Consider the following 23,058-nt stretch of genomic DNA (forward strand, 5'->3'; position numbering starts at 1 on the left):
TAATTCTTCTTACGAGTTGGGTATTAAAATCTGAGCGATCAACAACTCAATCAGTGACGGTGACCTTTTGCATATACCATACATGTAACTTCTTTTCTCTAAAACGACTTACTATTTCTTCATGTTCCTAAAATATTTAGAAACGAAGAAATAAGAAGCATCACTCAATTATAACTTCATTCTAAAGAGAAATTCTTCATTCTAAACGATTCAACAACTTCGCTTTTCAGTTCAATGATTTACGATAATTTAATAAACCTAATTCTTTTAGGTAAGTTGGTCTTAAGTGCAATTTAAACTGAATCTCTTCATCTTAATAGTTGTGATGTTTGACCCGTCATTTTTAAACTAGCCATAATAAATTTTTCCCTTTAACAAACAAGTCTATACTTTTGCTGTGGAAGGTTTATTGATGCAAAGTGGAGAATGTAAAGGGATATTTTGTTTTTATGTTGGTTGTTCTGGTTTCATTCATGAATCACGAAGTTCTCCCCTCCATTAGATTGAATAGTTCAAGTTGAACAGATGAAGTAAGGGTCACAAGGTGAGAGTATTTTTTGCAGCCAAGTAAAATGGCTTATGTTAACGTTGCAGAATGGAAACCAGATCAAGTAACAGAATGGTTGAAAGGTAAGCGAATTGTGTTAACAATGAAGGAAATAATTATTTTGTTTGTCTTCTTTTAATATACAGAGTTAACTAATGTTAAAGGGGTAGTGGGAGAAACACGCCCATTTAAGTGGCCCAAATAAAAAGAATATTATATTGAATTAGTTCCATGTTTTATTAACTATAGGTTTAGATAATTCAGTTTTGGGATATATTCATTCGTTTCTGAACAATCAAGTAAGTGGCCAGCAACTCCTGAGCTTTGGAACTAATGACCTAGAACACTTAGGTGTCTATAAAATTGGACATCAAGAGATTATTCTTGAAGGAATTGAATATCTTAGAAACATTGTAAGTATTTATACTTTTATTTAGTTTTATAAAGCTCTTAAATATGATAATCTTATTGATTTATTTACATCAGTATGTTCTTTGATGGAAATGGATCAATCTGTCATTATTTATTACGTTTGTACTTGAAGAAGCGGAAGTAATGTTTTGAAAAATTCTTAAAATTAGTTGTGAAAGTAGAAGTATTTGAGGAAGTAGTACAACTGCTCGAGGTTTGTTATCTTAACCTTGATATTTTATGTAACATTTCATTTGTATTCATCTTCAAGATTAATATCCAACACTCAGTTAAATTTCTAGACTAACTTAGTGAAGAGAAAATGAAAGAACTTTATTATTATTTTTTTAATTTATAGAGTTTGTATGTGTTACTTCTGATGAAAAAAGATTGTTCTATTAATTACCTTATTTTACTTATTTGACCTCATTGGTAGATTTCATTCAGATTTTAATGAAAAAAAAATATTTTTATACTGTATGTATTACAAATAAAATATTCTGTACAAACTTAATATTTTCCTTATAGAGTACTGTTCATCGTTTTTGAATTTGTATGTGTTTTTAATGTTTCTCCCTTTTAGTTAAAAAATGCTTGCTACATTCCAATAGTCTGTTAATCAAACAATAATTTATTGCAGTTTCAAAAAAAAAAAAAAGTTGAATTTATTTCATATTTTTAGATGTAACATATTCTTATGCAGCCTCCGTTTATTTTTAACCTTTTATTTCCACATTTTTAGCACTATGAATTGGATAGAGAAAATTTGCAGTTACTTGCTATGCGACTCTCTTGTCTTGCGCATAGTCTTCACAGTGAACTTTGTCACAGTCATACCGATGCTCAACGATTGTCAACTCAAATTTTGGCCGACATAGCTACTATTGTGTCAAGTGTAAAACCACTCATAGCATGGCTTGATAGGTCAGTTTTGAGCATTTGATTAAGCTTTTATTTAATAATTTTTTTCTAAACTTAACTTTTCTTGCTTAAAATCAAGAAGAAATTCTTGAACACAATTGCCGATTCTTTACTTCACTCATTTGTTTAGATTGCTAATCGGCCTATTAAAACTTGAAATTAAAGTAATAGCTGTAATCTCTGACCATTGTTTACGAATTCTATCTTATAATACTAAAAAACTGTCCCAATAAAAAATGGGCCGCTTGTGAATGGCCACGTATTTGTTTAAAAGTAAAATAAAACATCCGTAAAAACTGCTGCATATATTTTAATAAGACAGAGCAAGTAAACAACTAAGTGTTTTTAAATCAATAGGCTGTGTTCTTCCTGTGATTTCTTAATTAGAAAACTAAATAGTCTATTTTTACGATATATGCTTCACAATCTTTTCATTGCCTGTGAAGACTTTATACAACATTACATTCATTAATTATAACGATACAAAATTCCAAATAGAGTGAAAATATGGGTAAAAAAATAGAAAACAATTTTTTTGAAGCTTAAAAATGGATCTAATAAAAATAATAAGTTATTAAAAGTAACTAAAACGTAGTTTAAGAAAATTTGTAAATTTTAGACCAGGTTTTTCGGGTCAGTTGGAATATCAGTCTACAAGGAGTGAAGTATTAAAATTAGCCCTTAGAATGGCAACTTGCGGACAGAGGGATAGATTTGCAGAAACTCCTGTTACTGATATGAAAGATGCTTCAGCGAAACTGGCCAAGTTGGCAGATTCAGTTGTACAAGAAATGACCGATCCTCTTATTTTACAACCAGCTTCACTTGATCTTGCAACAGTTAAGAAGAGATCTTCAGACGATTTAGTGAGTAAACGCTACCAGGAAAATAAAATAATCATGTATAAACATCTTTTAAGTTACAAAAACCATTTTCAGGGATTTTACATAGTACCATCGTTTAGAGGAGCCCATCAAATAAGTGATCTAAAACTGAATAGCGCTGCGCACCAAAGCGGTAAAATTGAGCCTGGAGATGAAATAATTCAAATAAATTATCAAACAGTGGTAAGGAATCATTAAATAATTCAAAACTTGACGAATACGAATAACTTGATTCACCTCATGTGTAATGTCGGGTGTTGTATTTAGAACTTGAGAGTAATGTTGATTTTATCAATGAAGACCAGAACTGATATAACAAAAAAATACAATTTTTTCTGCTCTTGTAGTTTTTATTTTACTGAACAACGTTTTGGCTAATTTGCTATTTTCTTAGTTATTTTTTCTAAGTGCACTGTTTAATGCGTAAGTTCAACTTGATATTAATGGAAAAGTACCAAATTTTAAGGCGGTTTCTAGTCAAAGAAAATACATATATCATAATACAGTTTAACTTTGTACCCAAAAGTGGTTAAGAAAACCACATTTAAAAATTTGAAAAGCTGGGAATGGCTTATCGAGATGTAATTGATCTATGAACACTGGAAATTTCAGAAACAATGATGCAATTGATTTTTTTCTTTACTTTTTTCCAAGAGTGATAAACTTCTTTAATTTTAAAGACACAATTTCGCAACTTTGAGGTTGTGAAAGTTGAAATATTATTTGAAATTACATCAATTACTCTCCTCTCTCATTTTGACATACTTTCAACAAATTCTGTAATTCAGTTTTCATAAAAAAAATTCATAATAAATCCATCTATTTTCGCTTAATGCAAATCAAAGAAAATTAGAATTGATTATCCCTCAACTTGCTTGTAACAGTTTTGGTTGTTTATTTTATTCGAGTTCTCTATTATTATTATTGTTATTATTTTTACTATTATCATTATTATTATTACTACTACTATTATTATTTATTATTTTGTTTCGCAAAAAGTTAATATAAGAATTCTAATGTTTAGGATAAGTTTTTAGCGCATACTCTCTTCATTTATGTGAAGAACAACTAAAATTTAGTAAAAATTTGAAATTTCAAGAAATTATATCTTGTTGGACAACAGATTTTAAAAATCCATCGTTAAAATATTTATATTTTTCATTTGATATTTTATTTTTACATGTTTATGAATAAATAAGTTTATTAAATATATATTATTATATATATATATATATATATATATATATATATATATATATATATATATATATATCTGTTTTTTAAGAGATACAAATTTTTAACCTTATAATTAAATTTTGTAACTTCCTCCAGTTCGTTAAAAATGTTATTGCAAAATGCAGAAATGTTTAACCTTATAATTAAATTTTGTAACTTCCTCAGTTCGTTAAGAATGTTATTGCAAAATGCAGACATTGCCCTGATTTTTTTGACTATTAATAATTTTAATCCTAGTTGTAATCAAATGGTTCATTATTCAAATCACTATTCTAAATCTTACTTGCCAAGTTCTACCCATAATTTTGGTTCGAAGTTTTGGTTAAAAGTGATAATTTCTGGATGATATACATACACGCGTACAAAATTAAATGGCCACAATTGAATGTTTTAGGGTGGACAAATTTTTACAATCTCTCGCCAAAGCAACCCTGGCCCCTTTTTCTTGTCCAGTCAGAAGAGTTTATGTCTCTTTAAAATAAATTTATACTTTACTGATGTAAGACAGAATTTTACATCAATTTGAAGATCGCAATGGTGGTACTTGGTTTGATGTCCTCAGAAGCGTAGCCTGAACTTGTCAAGTAAATGATACTCTATTCTAGAATGATAGCATTTCTTCCTGTGGCTTCATATTCGTTGGTGTACTGAAAAGTAATATATCTACTTAAATAAATAAATACACTCATTTTAAAATTTTATGAAGCCCCGATGTAAATTCAGCAGCCTTTGTTAAACCTTGTCCAGGGGCTGAATATTGTATTCTACGATTTTTATCAAGAAATGGAATTAATCATTGCAATGTGAGGGCCAGCCTACTTAAGATACTACAGCCTACCTACAGATAAGTCTTCGTATCATTCACAATGTATTGTGAATAATTCTTGAATTTTTAACATTTCGAAGGCCTCTCGGATTGGAAAGACTGTTTTGTTTTGACGCCAAGTTGACTAATTTTAACTAATTGAATTTTTTTTTTTTTTTAGGTTGGATGGGATGTGAAACATGTGACAAATCTATTTGCCGAATCACCTACAGAAGTGTTACTTACATTGAAGAAAAGACCAAGGCATACCAAAGTATATGGACAAATATATGTTAAACCGTACAGATTACCTAGCAAAAAACGAGCAACAAACACCCTTGCTTTCGCCCCAAGGCCAGAATTGCTCACAAGATTGCCGTTCCGATTACCTTTACACAGGTAATTAGTCGTAATTCATTTTTTAGTGTTTATGCTTCTTACAATGATACAAATTATCATCGAGTTATTGTTAATTGAGAATACAGATTTCGTCACTTTTTGTTTTTCTTTTTTTTTTTCAGTATTAAAGTACCAAGTAGTAATAAAAATGAGACATCAAGGGAATCAAGAGATTCAACAAGTTCTGATGAAGAAGTTACAGTTCAGCATAAATTAGTTGTGCCAAGTAAACCAGTTCACAGGAGAGCTACTATAACTGGAGCTAGCCCATTGAGTAAGAGACCACCATTAGACATTCATGAGGTAGGCAATTATTTTTTATTTTGAATCCTATGTTACACGGAAGTTTAAAACTACGTGTTCTTGCTCTAGCAACACTATATTCAAAAGAGGTATTTTTTTATTGTTCTAATAAATAGTTTACCCCCTTTTTTTAAAATTACTTTTTTATTAAAAGTTATTTTTGTACATGTGTCTTACCTTTTTGTTTTTTATTAGCTTTATTTAAGTTTAGTTTTTGTGAAATCATTTGTTCGTAACAAAATCATTCCCAGTAGTTCTATAAATAATTCATTTTTTATAAACCTTTTATTTTTACAAACTTTTTTTTAGCAATAGAAATTAGTTTTAAATGTTCAATTACTCATTTTGTTTCTTTTAATTTTCTGTTTACCTATTCGAAGCTGAGTTTCTTATCACAATTTCCGAACACTTTATTTTCTTCCACTCATTGTCAGCCGTTTTGAGAAATAATGAACTTTTTCAACTACAACTTAAACTCAAATTGGATATTCGTGAAATTAGCAACTTTCTCAATAATTCTTAAGATTCTTAGTCTAACTATTCTTTAAAAGAAGTTTTTCTTTAATAAGTCGCCTTTACTTACACCAGTTTAAGCTCTTGCCATTCGCTACATAATGGGATTTTATTTCTGTGAAGGCCCAAGCGGATCGCCCTGACAAATGGAATTATAGAGCTGGTAGGTAGGCCGTGTTCGTCAATGTAAGCTTCTACAGAAAACTTGTACGAATTCTCTGCTAGGTTTAACTTCTAATTGCTGGAATTTTTATTTTCACTGTACTAACATAAGTTGTATACACAGAAAGCTGTGTATAAAAAAGTACAGCGAGTGTGGTTGACTTTGAAGGAAGTCTTTCATCAGTGTGTAACGTTTTCTTATTGTTAGTACTTTTAGTAATCTAACGCCAAAAACTTCATGATGCAATTTTCGAAACCAAAACAAAACTAGAAAATGTTACCTAATATTACTTTTTTCTTTCATTTCCGCCTACAACACGAAGTTTAAACCTTCTGTACGGATTTAAAACTTACAATTAGCCAGTGATTTAACTTACTACTTATAATATCTAATTTTTGACATTGGTAAAGAATGAACTTTAAATTTGCCTACTAACAACGTCTACGTCGGAGTATGAATGAAAGTAACTCTAAAAATAAGAGGTGTTTAAAGATCAATCCTTATGCTAGAAACAAATTGTTAAGAAAAATGCTTTTTGGAGTTCCGGTCAATAAAATATTAACAATTGTTTAGTAGAATCCAAGATTTAGTTAATTTGTAGATTGCCGGTGATCATCTGAATGCCTTACATCTTATTTTTTCATTTCAACGAAGTAATGATATTCCTTATTTCGTTACCAAAAGATTTCATCTTATTATTAGGCTCTATTTTATTTAAAATCAGCTTCCAATATGTAATGCAACGTTTGCATACTTTGGTTATATTTTAAAATGTTCTTTTATTTTATTTTTTTTTTTTTAGCTGTGGCATGACTTGAAACTGGAAAAAGAAAGCTGTGCCAAACAAAGTACAACGAGTGTAGTTGACTTTGAAGAACGTCTATCATCAGTCGATAAATCACCTTCAGGTGTTTCTACTAATATACCCGAACAAGAAACTAATTTAGAAACTCTTACAATCAAACAAAAAATTGAAATGTTTTCACGTGAACCAAAATTAGACAAGCAAAATGCACCACCAAGAAAACATCAAATTAGGATTCATAGTGAACCGTTATTCAGTGGCAAAACAATCAGCGAAGCAAACAAACTTGTTAAAAAATCGTCCAAAGAAAAACGTCCAGAAGTAATAATAACAGAACCAATAAATAAAAGTGGTGAAGATAGTACAAACGATAGCGGCATTCATCAGGATAGTAGTTCTGATAACGACATATTTACTTGTTCTAAAGATGCTATTCATTCTGACCAAATGCCACTAGATGAGAGAAATGAAATTAGAAATATTCCTCCTTATAAATCGAGTCCAGAAATTAGTGAAGAACATGGAAAAATTGTAGAAACTATTAATAGGCACTTACTCGTTGATAACTTCAGTGATGAATCCGATTTTCATTGTTATGGACAGAGTAATGATATAAATTTAAAAGTGATAGATAAATGCATTCCTTCAGTACCTTTTATTGCAAGAGAAAACAGATCTTGCTCAACAGCAGCAACCTGCTGTTCACCTTCTCATCTAACTTCACTGAAAGGTGAACTTCCACAACAAAGCCGAGAATGTGATTCCGATCTTTCTAGAACCATATCGCGTGTCAACACAGAAGATATTATAAATAATAAAGAGCAAGTTAGTAATATTCTTCTACAACAGCTAGTTCCCGCTAAAGGAAATTCGCAAACTGCAGAAAAAGTAGGGAAATCTTCACTAATCAAATCGTCTAAGCACTTACCAAATCTCGCCAAAGATAATTTAAATATGTCGCCACTAAATAAAGTAAAAACAGCACGTGAAAGTCCCGTAGAAGATAACATAGACATTTACAAAGAAAGTGATATAACATCTAGCGATGTTAATAAATTTAATTCACTTCAAGATAGACATCTTAGGTCTCAGTATAAAGAGAATTTTGAAACTGCTTCAACGAAAAGCTATTCTTCGGGTGACTATTCAGAACACAGTCTTTTCGGACTCCAGGTCGATGGTCCACCCCAAGAAAGGCAGACGTTACCCAAGGCAGGGACAAAATTAAATCCAACACCTCCAGTCCCACCACCTAGGCCCAGCCTTAGTAAACCTCCTAATGCATGCTACAGAGCCATTATGGCAGCCAGATCACTTGGCAAAGCTTCACCAAAAGCGCAACGAAAGAAGCATCCACTTCTTACCAGTAAGGGCCTTAATAAATTAGTAATACTTTTAAATTAAGCTATCATTGACTATTTGGTAACTCTTGTGTTATGAATTAGAGAGAAGAAATATAGCAGTCAAGGATTTCCCCTCCGTAGAATGTGAAGGTTGGCTGCTTCAAAGATGTAGACGAGGATCAGGAACTTGGAACAAGAGATGGTGCCTTATACATTCCAACACTTTATATACGTTTACAACAAAACAGGTACGTTTAGCTTCTTATTTAGTATCCAGGATTTTTACGTGATATTTTTACGTGATATTTTCAGAATTTTAAAAAGCATCCAAAGATATCTTGAATTATTTGAAATGTTACAAATTAACAGCAAGCTTATATTCTGAAATTTATAATCTGTTCTATTTTTGTTTATGATTTTGTTTTAATTCATTTATGTAAAAGAATTTAAAGAGTCATTTTTCATCCCGTTTTCAGATAGGAAAAGCTGAAACTTTAGTGTGCCTTCCTGGATTTACAGTATCACCAGCCGATGAAGTAAAAAGTAGACCATACGCCTTCAAAGTTTATCATACAGGAACCATGTTTTATTTTGCGGCAGAAACAAATTTTGAGTTGTCTGTTTGGCTAGACGCGATTTCCAGTGCAACTTTAGGACCTAATCCTAATTGCCAGGGTGGGCAAAATTTGTTGGTTTTCATCGAATATTAAACATGTAAATAACTTAAGGCTGATAAAAAATGTTTATTTCCAGAAATAATTTATAGCGAAAGTGAAGGTGAGGACAATGTATCGAACGCTTCAAGTTCTAATAAAAAAGGACCAGGACCGATCCCTCCTGTTCCTGCGCCAAGACCGCCACCTGTACAGCAGCAATCACCAATGGGGTTAACAAATTATTCTTTAGTTACAAAGTCATTATTCTTTAGATAAAATGATTCTCAACTAATTACTTCTGAAATAAACAATATTGCAAGTATTTTGAAGTAACACAAACTTTTTGAAATTCCCCCTGAAAATACATTCATTAAAGTAAAACATCTCCATTTTCTTTTCTTTTGGGAAAAAAGTAAACCTGAAAGATTCTACTCTATTCTCTTTGATATTAACCCCTCAACGTGCACGCTCGAGTTAACTCGAGCGCGCTAAACTGGCCAAACTGTTCACACTCGAGATAATTCGAGCGGCGTTGCACTTTATGCTACTATAATTTTTCACTCTCAAATATAATCGAGAATTGAAAATAATGTGAAAGCAAAGAAAAGCAATCGTTTTATAGATATTTATCATTTACATGGGATTGTAAGCTATAACACTTACTTATTCAAATATAAAATATAGCGGTTTTTCAAAAAAAACTGTGCATTAAGGGGTTAATTAGAAATTTAGCTACTTATCTTGTTCTTTTTATTATTTAGACATTTTTAACACAATCTCAGGAAAGTCGAGTGTTTTTCAAAAAATGGACGAAAAAGAATTTCGTGTGTTGATTAAACACTACTTTATGAAAGGCAAAACGCCTCAGGAGACTAAAGAGAAGCTTGATAAACATTATGGTGACTCAGCACCTTCGATTAGAACAGTTTATAAGTGGTTTCAAAATTTTCGGAGTGGCCATATGGGCACAAGTGACGCTGAACGTTCTGGACGCCCTGTTGAGGTTACTACTCCATAAATCATTGATAAAATCCATGATATGGTGATGGATGACAGAAGAGTGAAGGTGCGTGAGATTGCTAGTGCTGTGGGCATCTCGAATGAACGGGTACATAATATTTTGCATCAACATTTGGACATGACAAAGCTATCCGCAAGATGGGTGCCGCGATTGCTCACGCTTGACCAAAAACGAAATCGTGTGAAGTGTTGCAAGGACGGTTTGCAGCTGTTCCAGAAGAATCCGCAGGACTTTAAGCGTCGTTTCGTCACTGTGGATGAAACATGGATACATCTCTACACTCCTGAGACCAAAGAACAATCTAAACAATGGGTTACCAAGGGGGAATCTGCGCCAAAAAAGGCGAAGACCGTTCCTTCGGTCGGAAAGATTATGGCGACTGTCTTTTGGGATTCGCAAGGAATAATCCTCATCGACTATCTGGAAAAGGGTTAAACTATTACAGGTGCATATTATTCATCGTTATTGGACCGTTTGAAAACCGAGCTGCAAGAAAACCGCCAACGATTGGCCCACAAAACAGTCCTTTTCCATCACGACAACGCACCAGCTCACACCTCAGCAGTTGTGGTCGCAAAATTAATGGAAATAGGGTTCCAACTCGTTTCACATCCCCCCTATTCTCCAGACTTGGCTCCCTCGGACTATTATTTGTTCCCCAATATGAAGAAATGGCTGGCGGGAAAAAGATTTTATTCAAACGAGGAGGTGATTGCAGAAACGAATGGCTATTTTTCAGACTTGGACAAATCCTATTATTCGGAAGGGATCAACAAACTAGAGCAGCGTTGGACGAAGTGTATAGGCCAAAAAGGAGACTATGTTGGAAAATAAAAAAGTTTACCCCAAAAAATTAAGTAGTTTTTATTTTTGCACGGACTTTTCAAACGACCCTCGTATGTGTGCAGTACGTTCTTTTACTGAACTATCTCATTTTCAGAAAATTAATGCACAATCCATTAATCATTTTCAGACCTCCATGGCTCACTTGCCGTTGCCCACTTGCTCACTTTTTGCTTTCTTTCTAGTAAGAGAAGGTATTAATCGTGCCAAGTTTCGATTTTGAGTTTTCTCCAAAAATAGCTTACTTTGAGGACCTCTAGTCAGAAAAAGTGGATTTTTTCAAATTGTTTAAATATCTACCGTTACTCAACAACCAAAAATCATAGAAACTTCAATTTGATACTCGTAATTAACTTGGGTGCCAACTTTAACTATGTGGTTTCTTTTTAATGGTGTTCCCTTACAATTCATTTTCTAGCACTGTTTTGAAAATTACCTAAAGTACTTAATTTTATTTATTTTAGTGAACCTAGTAAAATGTTCGGCTCATTGAAGAAGTTAGGAACGCGTGGAAGTACCAGCAACAGTTCTAGTGGAGGAGGTAGCAGTTTAGACAGAAAATGTCTTCGCATATTAGGTACTGGTCCGGTTCCTGTACCGACTGCGCAGTATAGAAGTTACAGAAGGGTACACAATACTACAACTAATACAAACAGGTAACTGTAAATTTTTGTGTTTTAATTTAAAAAAATCCCCTGCATAAATTATAACAGTTGAATAGATAATTTATAAAAATTGAAATAAGTATTTGAAACCCTCTTTCTTTAAATTATCAACTTTTTTTTTTTATAGAAATACAGTGATTTGCTACAAAACATTTACTTTATAATTCTTTTACTTGGGTTTTTGGGATGAAGAGCTTTTTTTCCCTTAATTGACTTACAACGTCGAACCATCAATAGCGAATGTTTAAAATGGATTTACGGTTCTTAAGTCAAACCGACGAATATTTCAAGAATCTCATACTCCACTGTACAAGAAACCTTACCTCGAGATCTCTTTGTACTTTACTGTCTAATCATCCTGACTCGAGATATCTTTATACTGTTCTTAATCATTTGGTTAACTAAAAGTATAGCCACCAATCATCTGTCGGAATTCTATTTGTACAAATTTTTAAAGATAAGAAGAGCATCTTAGCTACAAATTCAAAAATAATTTTTTTTCTCTCTCTTACTCATTCATTAAAAGTGAAGTTTAAAAAGGAGCATCTGAAAATGTATTTTCATTCTATAACTAGTCAAATAATTATTAAATTATTCATAGTGGGGAGTGTTGCAATCATTTAAAATGATCGACTCGTGTACCGAATGTCATTCGGTTCGATATTAGTTATGTAGATGGGTCTCACGAGTGTCAGTACTTAATACTTTAGGTGCGTAGTTTGCCCTAAGTGTGGAGCCTTCTCTAAACCCCGGTTGAATAAGGACGAAGGATCGTTGGAGTGATTCATTATATTGCACAATATAAAGGCAAACTATAAGCAGGGAGATCATATTCAGAAATGTGTGTGATGTGTAAATATTGTTAGTAATGGCAGTATGAAACTATAAATAGAACTATCCAAAAGATACAAAATCTCCTTTGCAAAAACTTACAGTTTAAAAAGTTAAGTATAAGCGTTGATTAAACGATAAAAGGTACACAAATCAACAAGTATCCATCGTTTCATGAATATTTCATAGCTATCATTTAAGTAATTTTACGGCATTAATTTTGTATAGAATTTATTTACAGACCCTTATACTGGCCAATTTCGTATACAAAATATCTGTTCAGTAAAGAATAGCCTACTATAAAGAGTAAGTCCACGTAATTCAGCGAACTGGCATTCTACCGAACTGCCTAACCACCCTCTTCCCCAAAAGTGCCCTAATCGAATTATTCCAGAAAAAATGTTCCTTATAAAAGTTATAGAATTACTTGTGAGCCATAATTGTAAAGGAAATCCAAAAAAAAGTTTTTTCTTTATTCAGTATAGTGGTACTTCTGGTGATCCTATTATGACCAAAAATTTACTGGCGCTTCCCACGGTGTCACAAGAACGAAATATCAAATTTGAAATTCCTGCGATTTTCCGTTCCTGAGATATAGTGGATAAACTCAAACTTAATGCAGAGTAGTAAATTCAGTTCAAACCAAAGCCATCAAAGACCGATGGGTTAGACTGAGCAAAATTCTAGAAAAAAAAGGTGATTTCTAGGAATTTACCTGATCTCAAACCCATCGAGCCTTAGCCGTTTTTTTTACATTACTTCTTTTTCTCTTTTATCTTATGTAACAAGCCGAATGTGATCGGTTTTATCTGTCATTTTCGGCCCAGTTGACCATGATTATTAACTTAATTTCCAATTTAATATTTAACATCTAATATGCACACTCACAAAACTTTTTTATTCTTTTACCACTACCTATGTAGTTGGGTTTTTTAAAACTAGAATTTTTGCGAATAGTAGTACTTTAAATTACAAAAAAACATTCTAATGGGACTATTTTAGAAAAAATCTAATGAACACACTCTCACAACTACAACATATTGTATGAAAGATAAGATACAACTTACGAAATCTTAAAATAGAGATAGAAGTTCCTTATATTTGTGCTAAATTTCATAAAATCTGAACATTATGGAGGGGGAAATTGATGGTTAAAATTTCAGTAAGTTGCAACATGTGAAAACAAACCAGATTTTTATTTATTTTTTTAATGTTAACGTCATAATTTTTTTGTATGTGATAATCTTTTTAAAAACCTATGCGTGTGTAGTTTAATACCTTCTATTACGATCAAGTAAGTTAAATGGGCCATCATAAGGGTCTGTGACTTATAATAAATTCTAGACAAAATTAAAAAACTTTTAATGCTGTATAATTACTTAAATATCAATTGAAATAAAATGTCATACTCATGCTTTTTGGAACGTTTCTATATAACTGAAATTACGAAGTGAAGTATGAATGAAATGTTGGGTCTTGCTGATTTTTGTACCTTTTGTCGTTTAATCGACCCTTATATTTAACTTTTTAACCTGTCTTACTTAAAGTTAAGTTTTTTAAAGAAGATTTGTATAACCATTAAACTTAATTTGACGAATATTTAGAGGGGGGAATGAGTTCTTTTTGAAGTCATGACTTTTCAGTTTTTATTAAAACAAAATTAACGAGTGATAATCAAATCATATTTTAAGTGAATTCTGTTAGCTTATTTTAAATTTTGTAAAAGTGATATAAACATTGAATCTTTAATCTGTAACGGCAGCTTCATGGATGGTCTCCACCAGACATAAATTTCTCATGAACTGTAGCGTGACCGTATGTATAAAAACCTGCTGTTTGAGTTATAAAGTTAGAGTTTACATTATGCGGCATTAGTTACATTTGGATATAAAGTATTGCTATTTTTATCTTAAGGACCCTATTTCAAGATTGTATCTTAAACTGCAAAGGAACCGACGCCTGTCGGCAATCTGTTTTTACTTCATCAGCAGTTTGATAACTGTCAACGAGATGAGTGAATAATAATGGTAAACTTTGTAACATAGATAACCAATTCGCATGCCATCAATTTCATCTACAAAATAATACGTAAGTTCAAAACTTATTGCCGCTAAGATCGTGAAAAAATGAATGATGGCAAAAATAGTTTCCGTCCGTCCGGAAACTAATGAAACAAAAATTAACAGACGTTGAAATAGTAATTCAATCTAAGTCAGTCAGTTTACTTTTCCGCCTTTCATTTGTTTTGTTTGTCAACGAATTTAGTCACACAGCAGTTTTAAAACTTCTACTAATTTTCTGTTTAACTATTATTAACAATGTCAAATCAAAATTTTGCCCTTTCAACTTTAACCATTTTATTGTGCCTATAGGCGAAACTCTGTAAAACTAGATATCATGAAGTCATCATGATTGCTGTTTTGTTGAGAAGGTGCGTCAGAGTTTACATTATCTAAAAACTGTGTTTCACAATAGTCCCTACATTGATAGGCAATTCACAAACTTTGTATCCAAATGTGAATTTGAAACAATTTGTTTTTAAAAGTTATTTTTAGAAAATACTTTTTTAAAGCCTTAAATTTGTGTACATTTATATTAATAACTTTTTACTTGTATGTATTATACATAGTGTTAACATAGATTAATAATGTGTTGGCTTATAAAAATGCTAAAGAATATTGAAATATGTTACGTTAAAAATAAAAATTATGTCATATTATTTTAATATCTAGACAAAATGCATGACGTCAATTTAGTTTAACTATTTGCATGTTCCAGATAAATTTTATGGTCACATAGAAAAATAACAAGGCAGAAAAGGAATGCGACAGTAGGTGTGTGTTCCTCTTCTGTGGAGGCAGCCAGAGCTTTTTTGCATGTTGCATGTAACCAGTTGCTAAAAGAAAGCTTGGTTCTATATTATTAGGTAAATATTTCTATTTCACTTAAAAAAAAGAAAAAATATTTTTTCCTTTAAAAAAATATACTCCTTTATTCTGGTGGTTTTGAAACTATACTATCTTTGTATTGAAAATAGGCAGTGAAGTTAATATTTTATAACTGCATGCAACCTGCCTAGTTTTTAATTTTAAAATGATTACAAAAGTCCTTTACTCGGATAAATCTTTTGCTTATTAACTTATTCACTTAAAAACTTAGTATATTTATCTGCAGGGCAGGTTCAATTCTTGTATAGTTAATTAATGGTTTATCAACCCATAATATCTTGATGAAATATTTGTTGGTTGTTGAGGAGCGCTCATAAATTTATAAAATATTTTTAACCAACAAACATTTCCTACGTAGTTTGATACATACTTTCTTTTTTTTATTGTTAAGCACTATCTTTTCTTTCAAAGTAACTTAAAAGCACTTTTCATATCGTCTCTTGTACAGTTAGATAGCACCATTTTAAATCTTACAATTTATGCTTTAACTTCTTACCTTACAGAATCGTCAAAATTAATTCTCGTAAATGCATGTGCGTAAATTTTGTAATTACATCGGCAATCTAAAATTTATATATTTTGTGGATCTAATTCGGTCATTTTTATTGTGCAGGTTATAATTAAAAAAATAAAAAACAGAAACAAACGAATATCTTTATTAAAACTAATAAAAATAATGAAAGATTGTAAATGGCTAAAAAGTAAATATATCTAGTCTTATTTTCAGTATTTTTACTATAATTTCAAGACAAGTGTTTACACACAAATACGTTTAATACGAGTCCATCCTAGCACATTTCTTTTTGTTGGTCCTGCTTTGGATTTTCCTCTATAATCCAGAGTATGTCTTAGCAGAGAAAGATATCCCTCTCACATTTTTAAATGTTTATTTCAACTGCTACGGCCAGTTGATTTATTGCCTTTAGGATAAATCGGTTTTGAAATTGTTAAACGAAATTGTGCAAACGGAGGTAAGTCGAAAACAGGTAAGAGAACCAATCACAAGAATCTTGCTGTGATGGACTATATTTAAAAATGTTTCTTTATATGTGTCATATCCCAAAATTTTCTGCTATTTAAGTAATTTTAATGAATTGTGAAAAAGTGTGGGCTGACCAATGCAAAAGGATTCGTTATGTTGAGAATAAACTTGAAACATTGGTTAAGCGCAACTTGTGATGGAAAGTCCGATTGATTGGGTTAGCATAAAGAATTTTAATCTAATCCCTATTAGACATTCATAAATTGGATCCTTTTAACTCTTCATATTTTTAGGCAGTCCCGGGCGAAAACAAAATGATTAAAAACTTATTATTACATAAATTAATTTCATTTGTACATTAGAATAAGTCATGTAATTGAAATTCATGATTGGTTCAATTTGAAAACCTTTTGCTCCCTCCAAGAAATCTCCATATAATTATTCAATAGCTTCTTGGTTACTTACGCTTCGATTTCTGATAGACTGGCAGTTCTTTGTTTTCCATTTTCAGTAAATTAAAAGATGGAGGCCTCTACATAAGCGTCTTTCTAAAACACCCTTTCCATTACGTTTTTAATTTTTTTCTTAAATTGTTCTGCATAATTAGTATACTTTTTAGGAGCTGTTCTTTCTGTTCTCGACAAATTCATGGAAATTTCCGCTAGAAGAAGATGGAAAACTTGACTGCGAGTCGTTTCATAGGCCTACCTCAGTAGTTACATTCCTCCATTATGTTGCTCTCCTAGATACTACCTTCATTGCTTCATTAAGTTCATTCTCACTTTAAAAAAAAAAAAGATGCAATTTCTTATTAACCCAACTCTATAGATGTTGGAGAAGGTTAAACAGGGTAAGATATAAGAGAGTTCGCTCTTAAGTCCCAAACACCCTGCCTTCTTTTGTAATTTTGTGTCAACCCTTTACTCAGTACGTGGTAAATGTAATCTCATTTCCCAATAGCATTATCGACTTCTTTAAATTAACAACAATAGTTTTTTTTGTATTTTACTTCACGATTAACCAATTTATTGTAACCTCTTCCTTGTTTCTTGAGGAAGGCTCGCCACCTTAATTTAAAAAATTTGTAATACCTCTCTCTTTGAGGATGACATTTCTGCTTGAACTGACATTTATGCTCCCTCATAAATAGTCTTCTTTCACAAGAGATTTGCAAACTGTTGTTATTATTTTAGCAAAATAAGACTTTGACGGTGCTTACTAACGTAAGTGCTCATAAATTGTTTGTAAGAAGTATATCAAGGAGTTTGATCCAATGGTCTGCGTTAAGTGTACTTTTCTTTCGACTAATTGTAAAAACAAAAGGAAGTTAAAGAAGATTATAACTACAGTTTATCAATAATAAATTTACCAATACTAAGGAATTTTTTAATAAATTTGAAAATGTAAAAATATATTCTCAATTCAAGAGCCACTCTTTCATTGCCTGTGCCGCTTAAATTAAAAAAATTACCCTGGATGCTATTGCTCTCGAAATAAATTTTAGGGTACAAATTAAAGTATGCCTTGTATTTGAAACACATTGTAATTCTCTTTTACATTTTTGAATATTATCAAAAAATATTTTGGTGCCTTATTCATTGAAAATAATAATCGTACATATAATTGTAAAGAAACTTGGGCGGTGTAATTTTGTTTCTCTGATACTTTTTCTTTTGTAGCTTTTTCTTTTTTCCTTACCGATTAATTAACAACGGAAACTTAATGCTTTTTGGACGGTAGACAAATTAAATTTTATTTGACAGAAAAAATAACGAACCTGAATAATAAATAAATTAAAGTAATAAATCTTGGTAACGAAGATAGAGTATTTAATGTATTTGCCAGTGTGTGCAGTGGTGTTCGTGAGCCTCAAGATCATGTTCATTTACCTCCGGAAATGGCTGACTATCGATTAGCATCACTTACTGCGAAATCAACACCACCAGTGCCCAGGTTATAACTTTATTTTTATTTATTTTATTTTTTTTTTTTTTTGAGGTAGATTGATATTTTATTAAATATTCATAATTATTATTTTAAAGGAGAAGAGTGATACAGAGAGAATCATCCAACGGTGAATCCAGAAGACCTCATATTTCTCCACCCATCCTGAATCAACCACCTCCAGGTAGGTTCGCAGCTGTAAATTTTATTAAGAACAAATTTGTGATAGCAGAGTAAACTCATTTATTTCTTTTAGAGAGACTAAGACGTGCTCAACATTGCTCCACTTCAACTGATTATAGGTAATTTTCGTTTTAATTACAACTCTAGAGTAACTTACTACTGTAAGTTATAAAAGAATTTTAAATGGTAATCGTAATTTTCTGTTTGTTTAGAAATGGTTCTGATATTCATTGGGCAGATTCATCAACTTGGTCTACTGAAGGAAATAAGAAAAAACTTAAAAACAAGAAACCTTCTAACCAAGGTAAATTTGGAAAGTAGTAAACAAGATAATTAATTAGTCGGTGGAAAACTGTTTTCTGTAACTCAACCAACCCGCATAGCCACGCCCTGAAGAAGGCAATACATTTTTCGAAACGTTGGCAAAAGACGGAGTGTTTTTGTTTTTTGTCCTGGACCGATTCCTCGCTAATTGGAATGCTTAATATAAATATTTACGGTCACTAAAAGTTAATTACTTCAGATTTATTTAAACATACAAGAATTGTTAACAATCTTAGTTGAGTGATTTTAATTCTTATTGCTTCAAAAGAACATAATACCTGTGGTAATTTTCTTAGTATATCTATACCAAAAACTTTTATGCCGATTTCGGCCTACTTCTAATATTTACTGATTTGAACAAATAGCAAGTGGTTAAAATATATATACAGGGAGTCCCAAGCAATATGGATAACGACTTTTTCTCGGAAACTAAGATAGCTAGAAAAAAACTAAAAAATACGTGTTCCCTTATACGTCCCCCGTGTCGATATAACACCATCAGGCATGTAAAGAGATACCTCGATAGGAAATTTGATGGGCGTGTTATATCGACGCGGGGGACGATTCAGTGGCCACCTCGTTCACCGGATTTGACACCTATGGACTATTTCCTTTGGGGATACCTGAAAAACAAGGTGATTATTCATAACTTTTTGATTTCTTTTCTTATTTCTGCTTATCTAAAAGCATTTCTAAATCTAGGTGTATCAGAATCAAGCCGGGATTGCAAGCAGAGAATAATAGATACCTGTAACTCGGTTAAATTCGAATCTATTTCTTTAGCAGTAAGGGACAATTAGCAGGAAAGAGCATGTCTATGCATCTCTAATGGTGGAAGCCATTTCGAGCATGATCTGTAATGTTAATGAGGAGTAAAATTTATAATAAAATAGTACTTTTCTTCTTATTCAATCAAAAAAACATTATAATATTATCCTTTTGAAATTTCTTATAAGAATCATGTTTTCATTCATAACTTGTAAAATATCGCTCACAGAAAAAAAAACCGTTCAAGTAAATTTGTCTTTAAAAAATAGAGGAATCTATTTCTGAAATAAAAACCACACCTTCCCACTTGAAAAAATGAAGTTGGTGCCTGTATCTCGCTTCTGGAAGCACCGAAAAAAATTTACAAATTAAATTTGAATTCCTAACAAAAAACTAAGGGAACACGTATTTTTTAGTTTTTTTTCTAGCTATCTTAGTTTCCGAGAAAAAGTCGTTATCCATATAGCTTGGGACACCCTGTATATATCGCGGTTAAAATATATTTTTGAATTAATTTTATTCAGTAAAGTTGTTAAGAATTTACTGGGGATGAATTTTAGTTTGAAGGAAATGTTGAAAAGATAAGGTTAAAAGAGCAAGTCCGATAATATGGAAATGTTATTGCGTAATAATTCAAATTATTGTATAAATTCAAAAAGAAATTATAGTATTTTTTAATTTTAATTAACTTTATTATTTAAATAAAATTTTAATTTTTCAGGCCGTCCAAACAATCGTCTCGTGTCAAACAGAACTCAGGAATCTCATATGATGCACTATTTAATTCCAGTAAGTAGTCTCATATTTGTCACTATCTTTTAGTTTAGTTGAAACTTTTTAAAAAGTTGTTTTGAATTTGAGTTTACTACCGAAATAACTGTTTTGAGATCCCTGAGTCCGAAAAAGTAGTTTTTACAAATTGGTCTGTGTGTGCATTTATTTATCCACCGTTACTCATAAACGAAAAAATTTATAGAATTTTGATATTTCGCTTAGATGCGGATAGTGGGCGCAACCATTAGATTTTGGTTGAATCAGACAATTGGAAGTAAAGCGGTTTGAAAGAGAATCAATTTCTCAGTTTACTTTAGCTTTTCACAATTAGAAAGCACAATCAAACCCCTTATTTTTAATTAAAATCGGGAAACAAATAAATAATAAAGGAAGAGAAAGAAAGCAATCAAGCTAATATTCTATCATTAAAATTCCGAGATTGGAAGAACTCATTAGCTTGAAAAGGCTTCTTTACTCAATTCATTTTTTTCTCTTTCCTGAGATTGTGTTAAAAATTTCTAAATAATAAAAAGAACAAGATAAGTAGCTAAATTTCTAATTAACCCCTTAATGCACAGTTTTTTTGAAAAACCGCTATATTTTATATTTGAATAAGTAAGTGTTATAGCTTACAATCCCATGTAAATGATAAATATCTATAAAACGATTGCTTTTCTTTGCTTTCACATTATTTTCAATTCTCGATTATATTTGAGAGTGAAAAATTATAGTAGCATAAAGTGCAACGCCGCTCGAATTATCTCGAGTGTGAACAGTTTGGCCAGTTTAGCGCGCTCGTTAAGGGGTTAAGTAGCTGCTACTGTCTGGGGTTGATTGAAACGCGTATTAAATTAGGTGTTTTAAGATTTGAGCACATACTGCTAATAGCGATGGTAATGAGTTCTAGGCAAGTTAATAAATTTAATAAATTTTCAGATTACACTGCCCATTTTCGTTTATTACTTGTGTTAATAAGTAAATTAAGTAATGAAATGATATTAAATGTATTAAAATGTCAAATAAACATGCCTTCAGTAAAGTAGAAATTCAAAAATATGAACATTTATGTTAAATCAATTTGACATCCAATAAAATACATTTAACATCAAAGTTTACGAAGACGTATTCACGCCTTCAATGTCAATTTCTTCGCTTTCTTTATTCTTTTTTTACTGTTTACAGGAACCTGAAGTAAATATTCCTCCACCAGATTATCCAGGCCTAGAATATCCACCAGTTTTTGAACCAGGAACTTACACTTTAGATGCTTCCACCTTGTTACCAAGGTCTTCCAAACAACCAAAATCATGATTTAGATTAAATATTACATTTTTATTATTTTACTAAGTGCAATATTTATTTCAAAAGAACTATTTAATTTTTTAATTAGATATTTCTGATCTTTAAGATAAGAACTTAATAAGTACGAGTATGTACATAAAAATTATTTGTATATATACAAAGAAAATTAAATTTTATAAACAATGAAATCTAAGGAATAAACTAATTAAAAATAATTCAATTATGACCCTTCTCAAAATTCATATTTATCTCACAATTCACCTCAACCAGAATCCCATTATTTCAACACAATTTCTAGACAAATATATAAAATGACCATAAACTATCTTAATACCTAAAAAAACTTAAAAATCATATAGATCTTTAGACAACTAAAATCAGTACCGATATTAGCTTTTCATGATTATAAAGTTCATGATGTAATCAAGCCCCTAATAAAAGAAATAAAAAAACATAATTTTTAAATGAATTGAAAAAAATAAAATAAAATGCAAGAGAAACAATCTAGTTAATATTGTATCACTCTCAATAGCTAAAATAATCTTAAGACTTCATTATAATCTTACCCTCAAATTAACTTTGACAATCATCTGCATTAACACCTCTAAATAAACAAAAACCCAAATAACAAGAACTGTACACGATACTGACTGTTGTACCTACTGAAATAAAAAAGGTTTTAAAAGAAAAAATGTATATATTGAACTAGCTATATTTTTAGCAATACTTAGGATAAAATCGTCTATACAGGGAGCCCCACAATGATAGATTAGAAATACAAAAACAAAGTAGAAATAAAAGGTAACTGATTTACTAAACTATCTATATGAAGCATATCTTGAGAATCATTTGAGATGGTAAAAGCTACATCTCCCACCATGTTAGCTAAAACAGTTAATATACCAGCACAATAAGAAAAAAACAGCAGGCACAAATACCATTAAACCTTAAACCTTCGTTAATAATAAAGCTGCATCTACTAATCCGCTCGCAAACAATAGCTGAACTAAATAAACTAGAACAAAGACCACGATCTTAATGCTATAGAAAATAAGAATCAAATACTGTGACCAAGACATTTCATATATGTTATATATTATATATACAAATTATGTTGAAGTGGATACTGGTTGAGGCGAATTGAATGGTTTAAATATTCTTTAATTGTGAATTCTATACTAAGAAGGGCTAACAGTTATTACCAGCATTATAATGTTAAAATTTATTTATTTATTTATTATAATTTTTTATCTAATTTAAACCGTTTAAATTTAAAGCTGTTTTTTGAAATACTTGCACAAGAAGCATTTTTTTAAATAAATAATTCATAGAAATTATTATTTTTTCTCTTTGAAAATTATATTTTTATGAACTATGAATAAAGAGAAAAACGGAATTTAAACTCTTTAAAAGATAATACTTTCTTAGAGATTCTTCATTCTCTTTTAATTGGTTTTATTTATCAATTTTTTCATTATGAAAGGCCT

The 23,058-nt window shown here is 31.0% G+C and overlaps 1 protein-coding gene across 6 annotated transcripts; it reads left to right on the forward strand.

Moving 5' to 3' along the window:
- The first annotated feature begins 472 nt into the window (after positions 1-472).
- cnk (connector enhancer of ksr) lies at positions 473-22,596 on the forward strand. 6 transcript variants are annotated; one of them, XR_012460161.1, is made up of 19 exons: positions 473-630; positions 797-960; positions 1,701-1,882; positions 2,499-2,745; positions 2,818-2,946; positions 4,986-5,203; positions 5,326-5,506; positions 6,985-8,353; positions 8,433-8,578; positions 8,807-9,005; positions 9,084-9,216; positions 11,315-11,506; positions 15,125-15,272; positions 18,122-18,229; positions 18,319-18,404; positions 18,477-18,522; positions 18,616-18,707; positions 20,217-20,284; positions 21,452-22,596. XR_012460161.1 is itself a non-coding variant. In XM_074133444.1 (18 exons), exons 1-18 carry the CDS (start codon positions 573-575, stop codon positions 21,578-21,580), a joined length of 3,747 nt encoding a protein of 1,248 aa, XP_073989545.1. In that variant the 5' UTR covers positions 474-572; the 3' UTR covers positions 21,581-22,596. The 6 variants fall into 6 exon arrangements, 5 of the variants coding, with proteins under 5 accessions (XP_073989566.1, XP_073989572.1, XP_073989557.1 ...); XM_074133444.1 differs by lacking the exon at positions 15,125-15,272 and having other exon boundaries at positions 474-630; XM_074133446.1 differs by lacking the exon at positions 15,125-15,272 and having other exon boundaries at positions 474-630; positions 18,131-18,229.
- The last annotated feature ends 462 nt before the right edge of the window (positions 22,597-23,058 follow it).

The sequence above is a fragment of the Rhodnius prolixus genome, unplaced genomic scaffold (genome assembly GCF_049639745.1).
Source record: "Rhodnius prolixus isolate KJV_2025 unplaced genomic scaffold, Rpr scaffold_1, whole genome shotgun sequence".
NCBI classification, from domain to species: Eukaryota; Metazoa; Arthropoda; class Insecta; order Hemiptera; family Reduviidae; genus Rhodnius; species Rhodnius prolixus.

What these genes read in the sequence shown, in the direction of transcription:
- cnk (XM_074133444.1), top strand. Translation starts at nt 573, where the DNA reads ATGGCTTATGTTAACGTTGCAGAATGGAAACCAGATCAAGTAACAGAA. An exon ending in CTCATAGCATGGCTTGATAG is followed by an intron (nt 1,883 to 2,498) that starts GTCAGTTTTGAG and finishes TGTAAATTTTAG; the next exon opens with ACCAGGTTTTTCGGGTCAGT. An exon ending in AGAGATCTTCAGACGATTTA is followed by an intron (nt 2,746 to 2,817) that starts GTGAGTAAACGC and finishes AACCATTTTCAG; the next exon opens with GGATTTTACATAGTACCATC.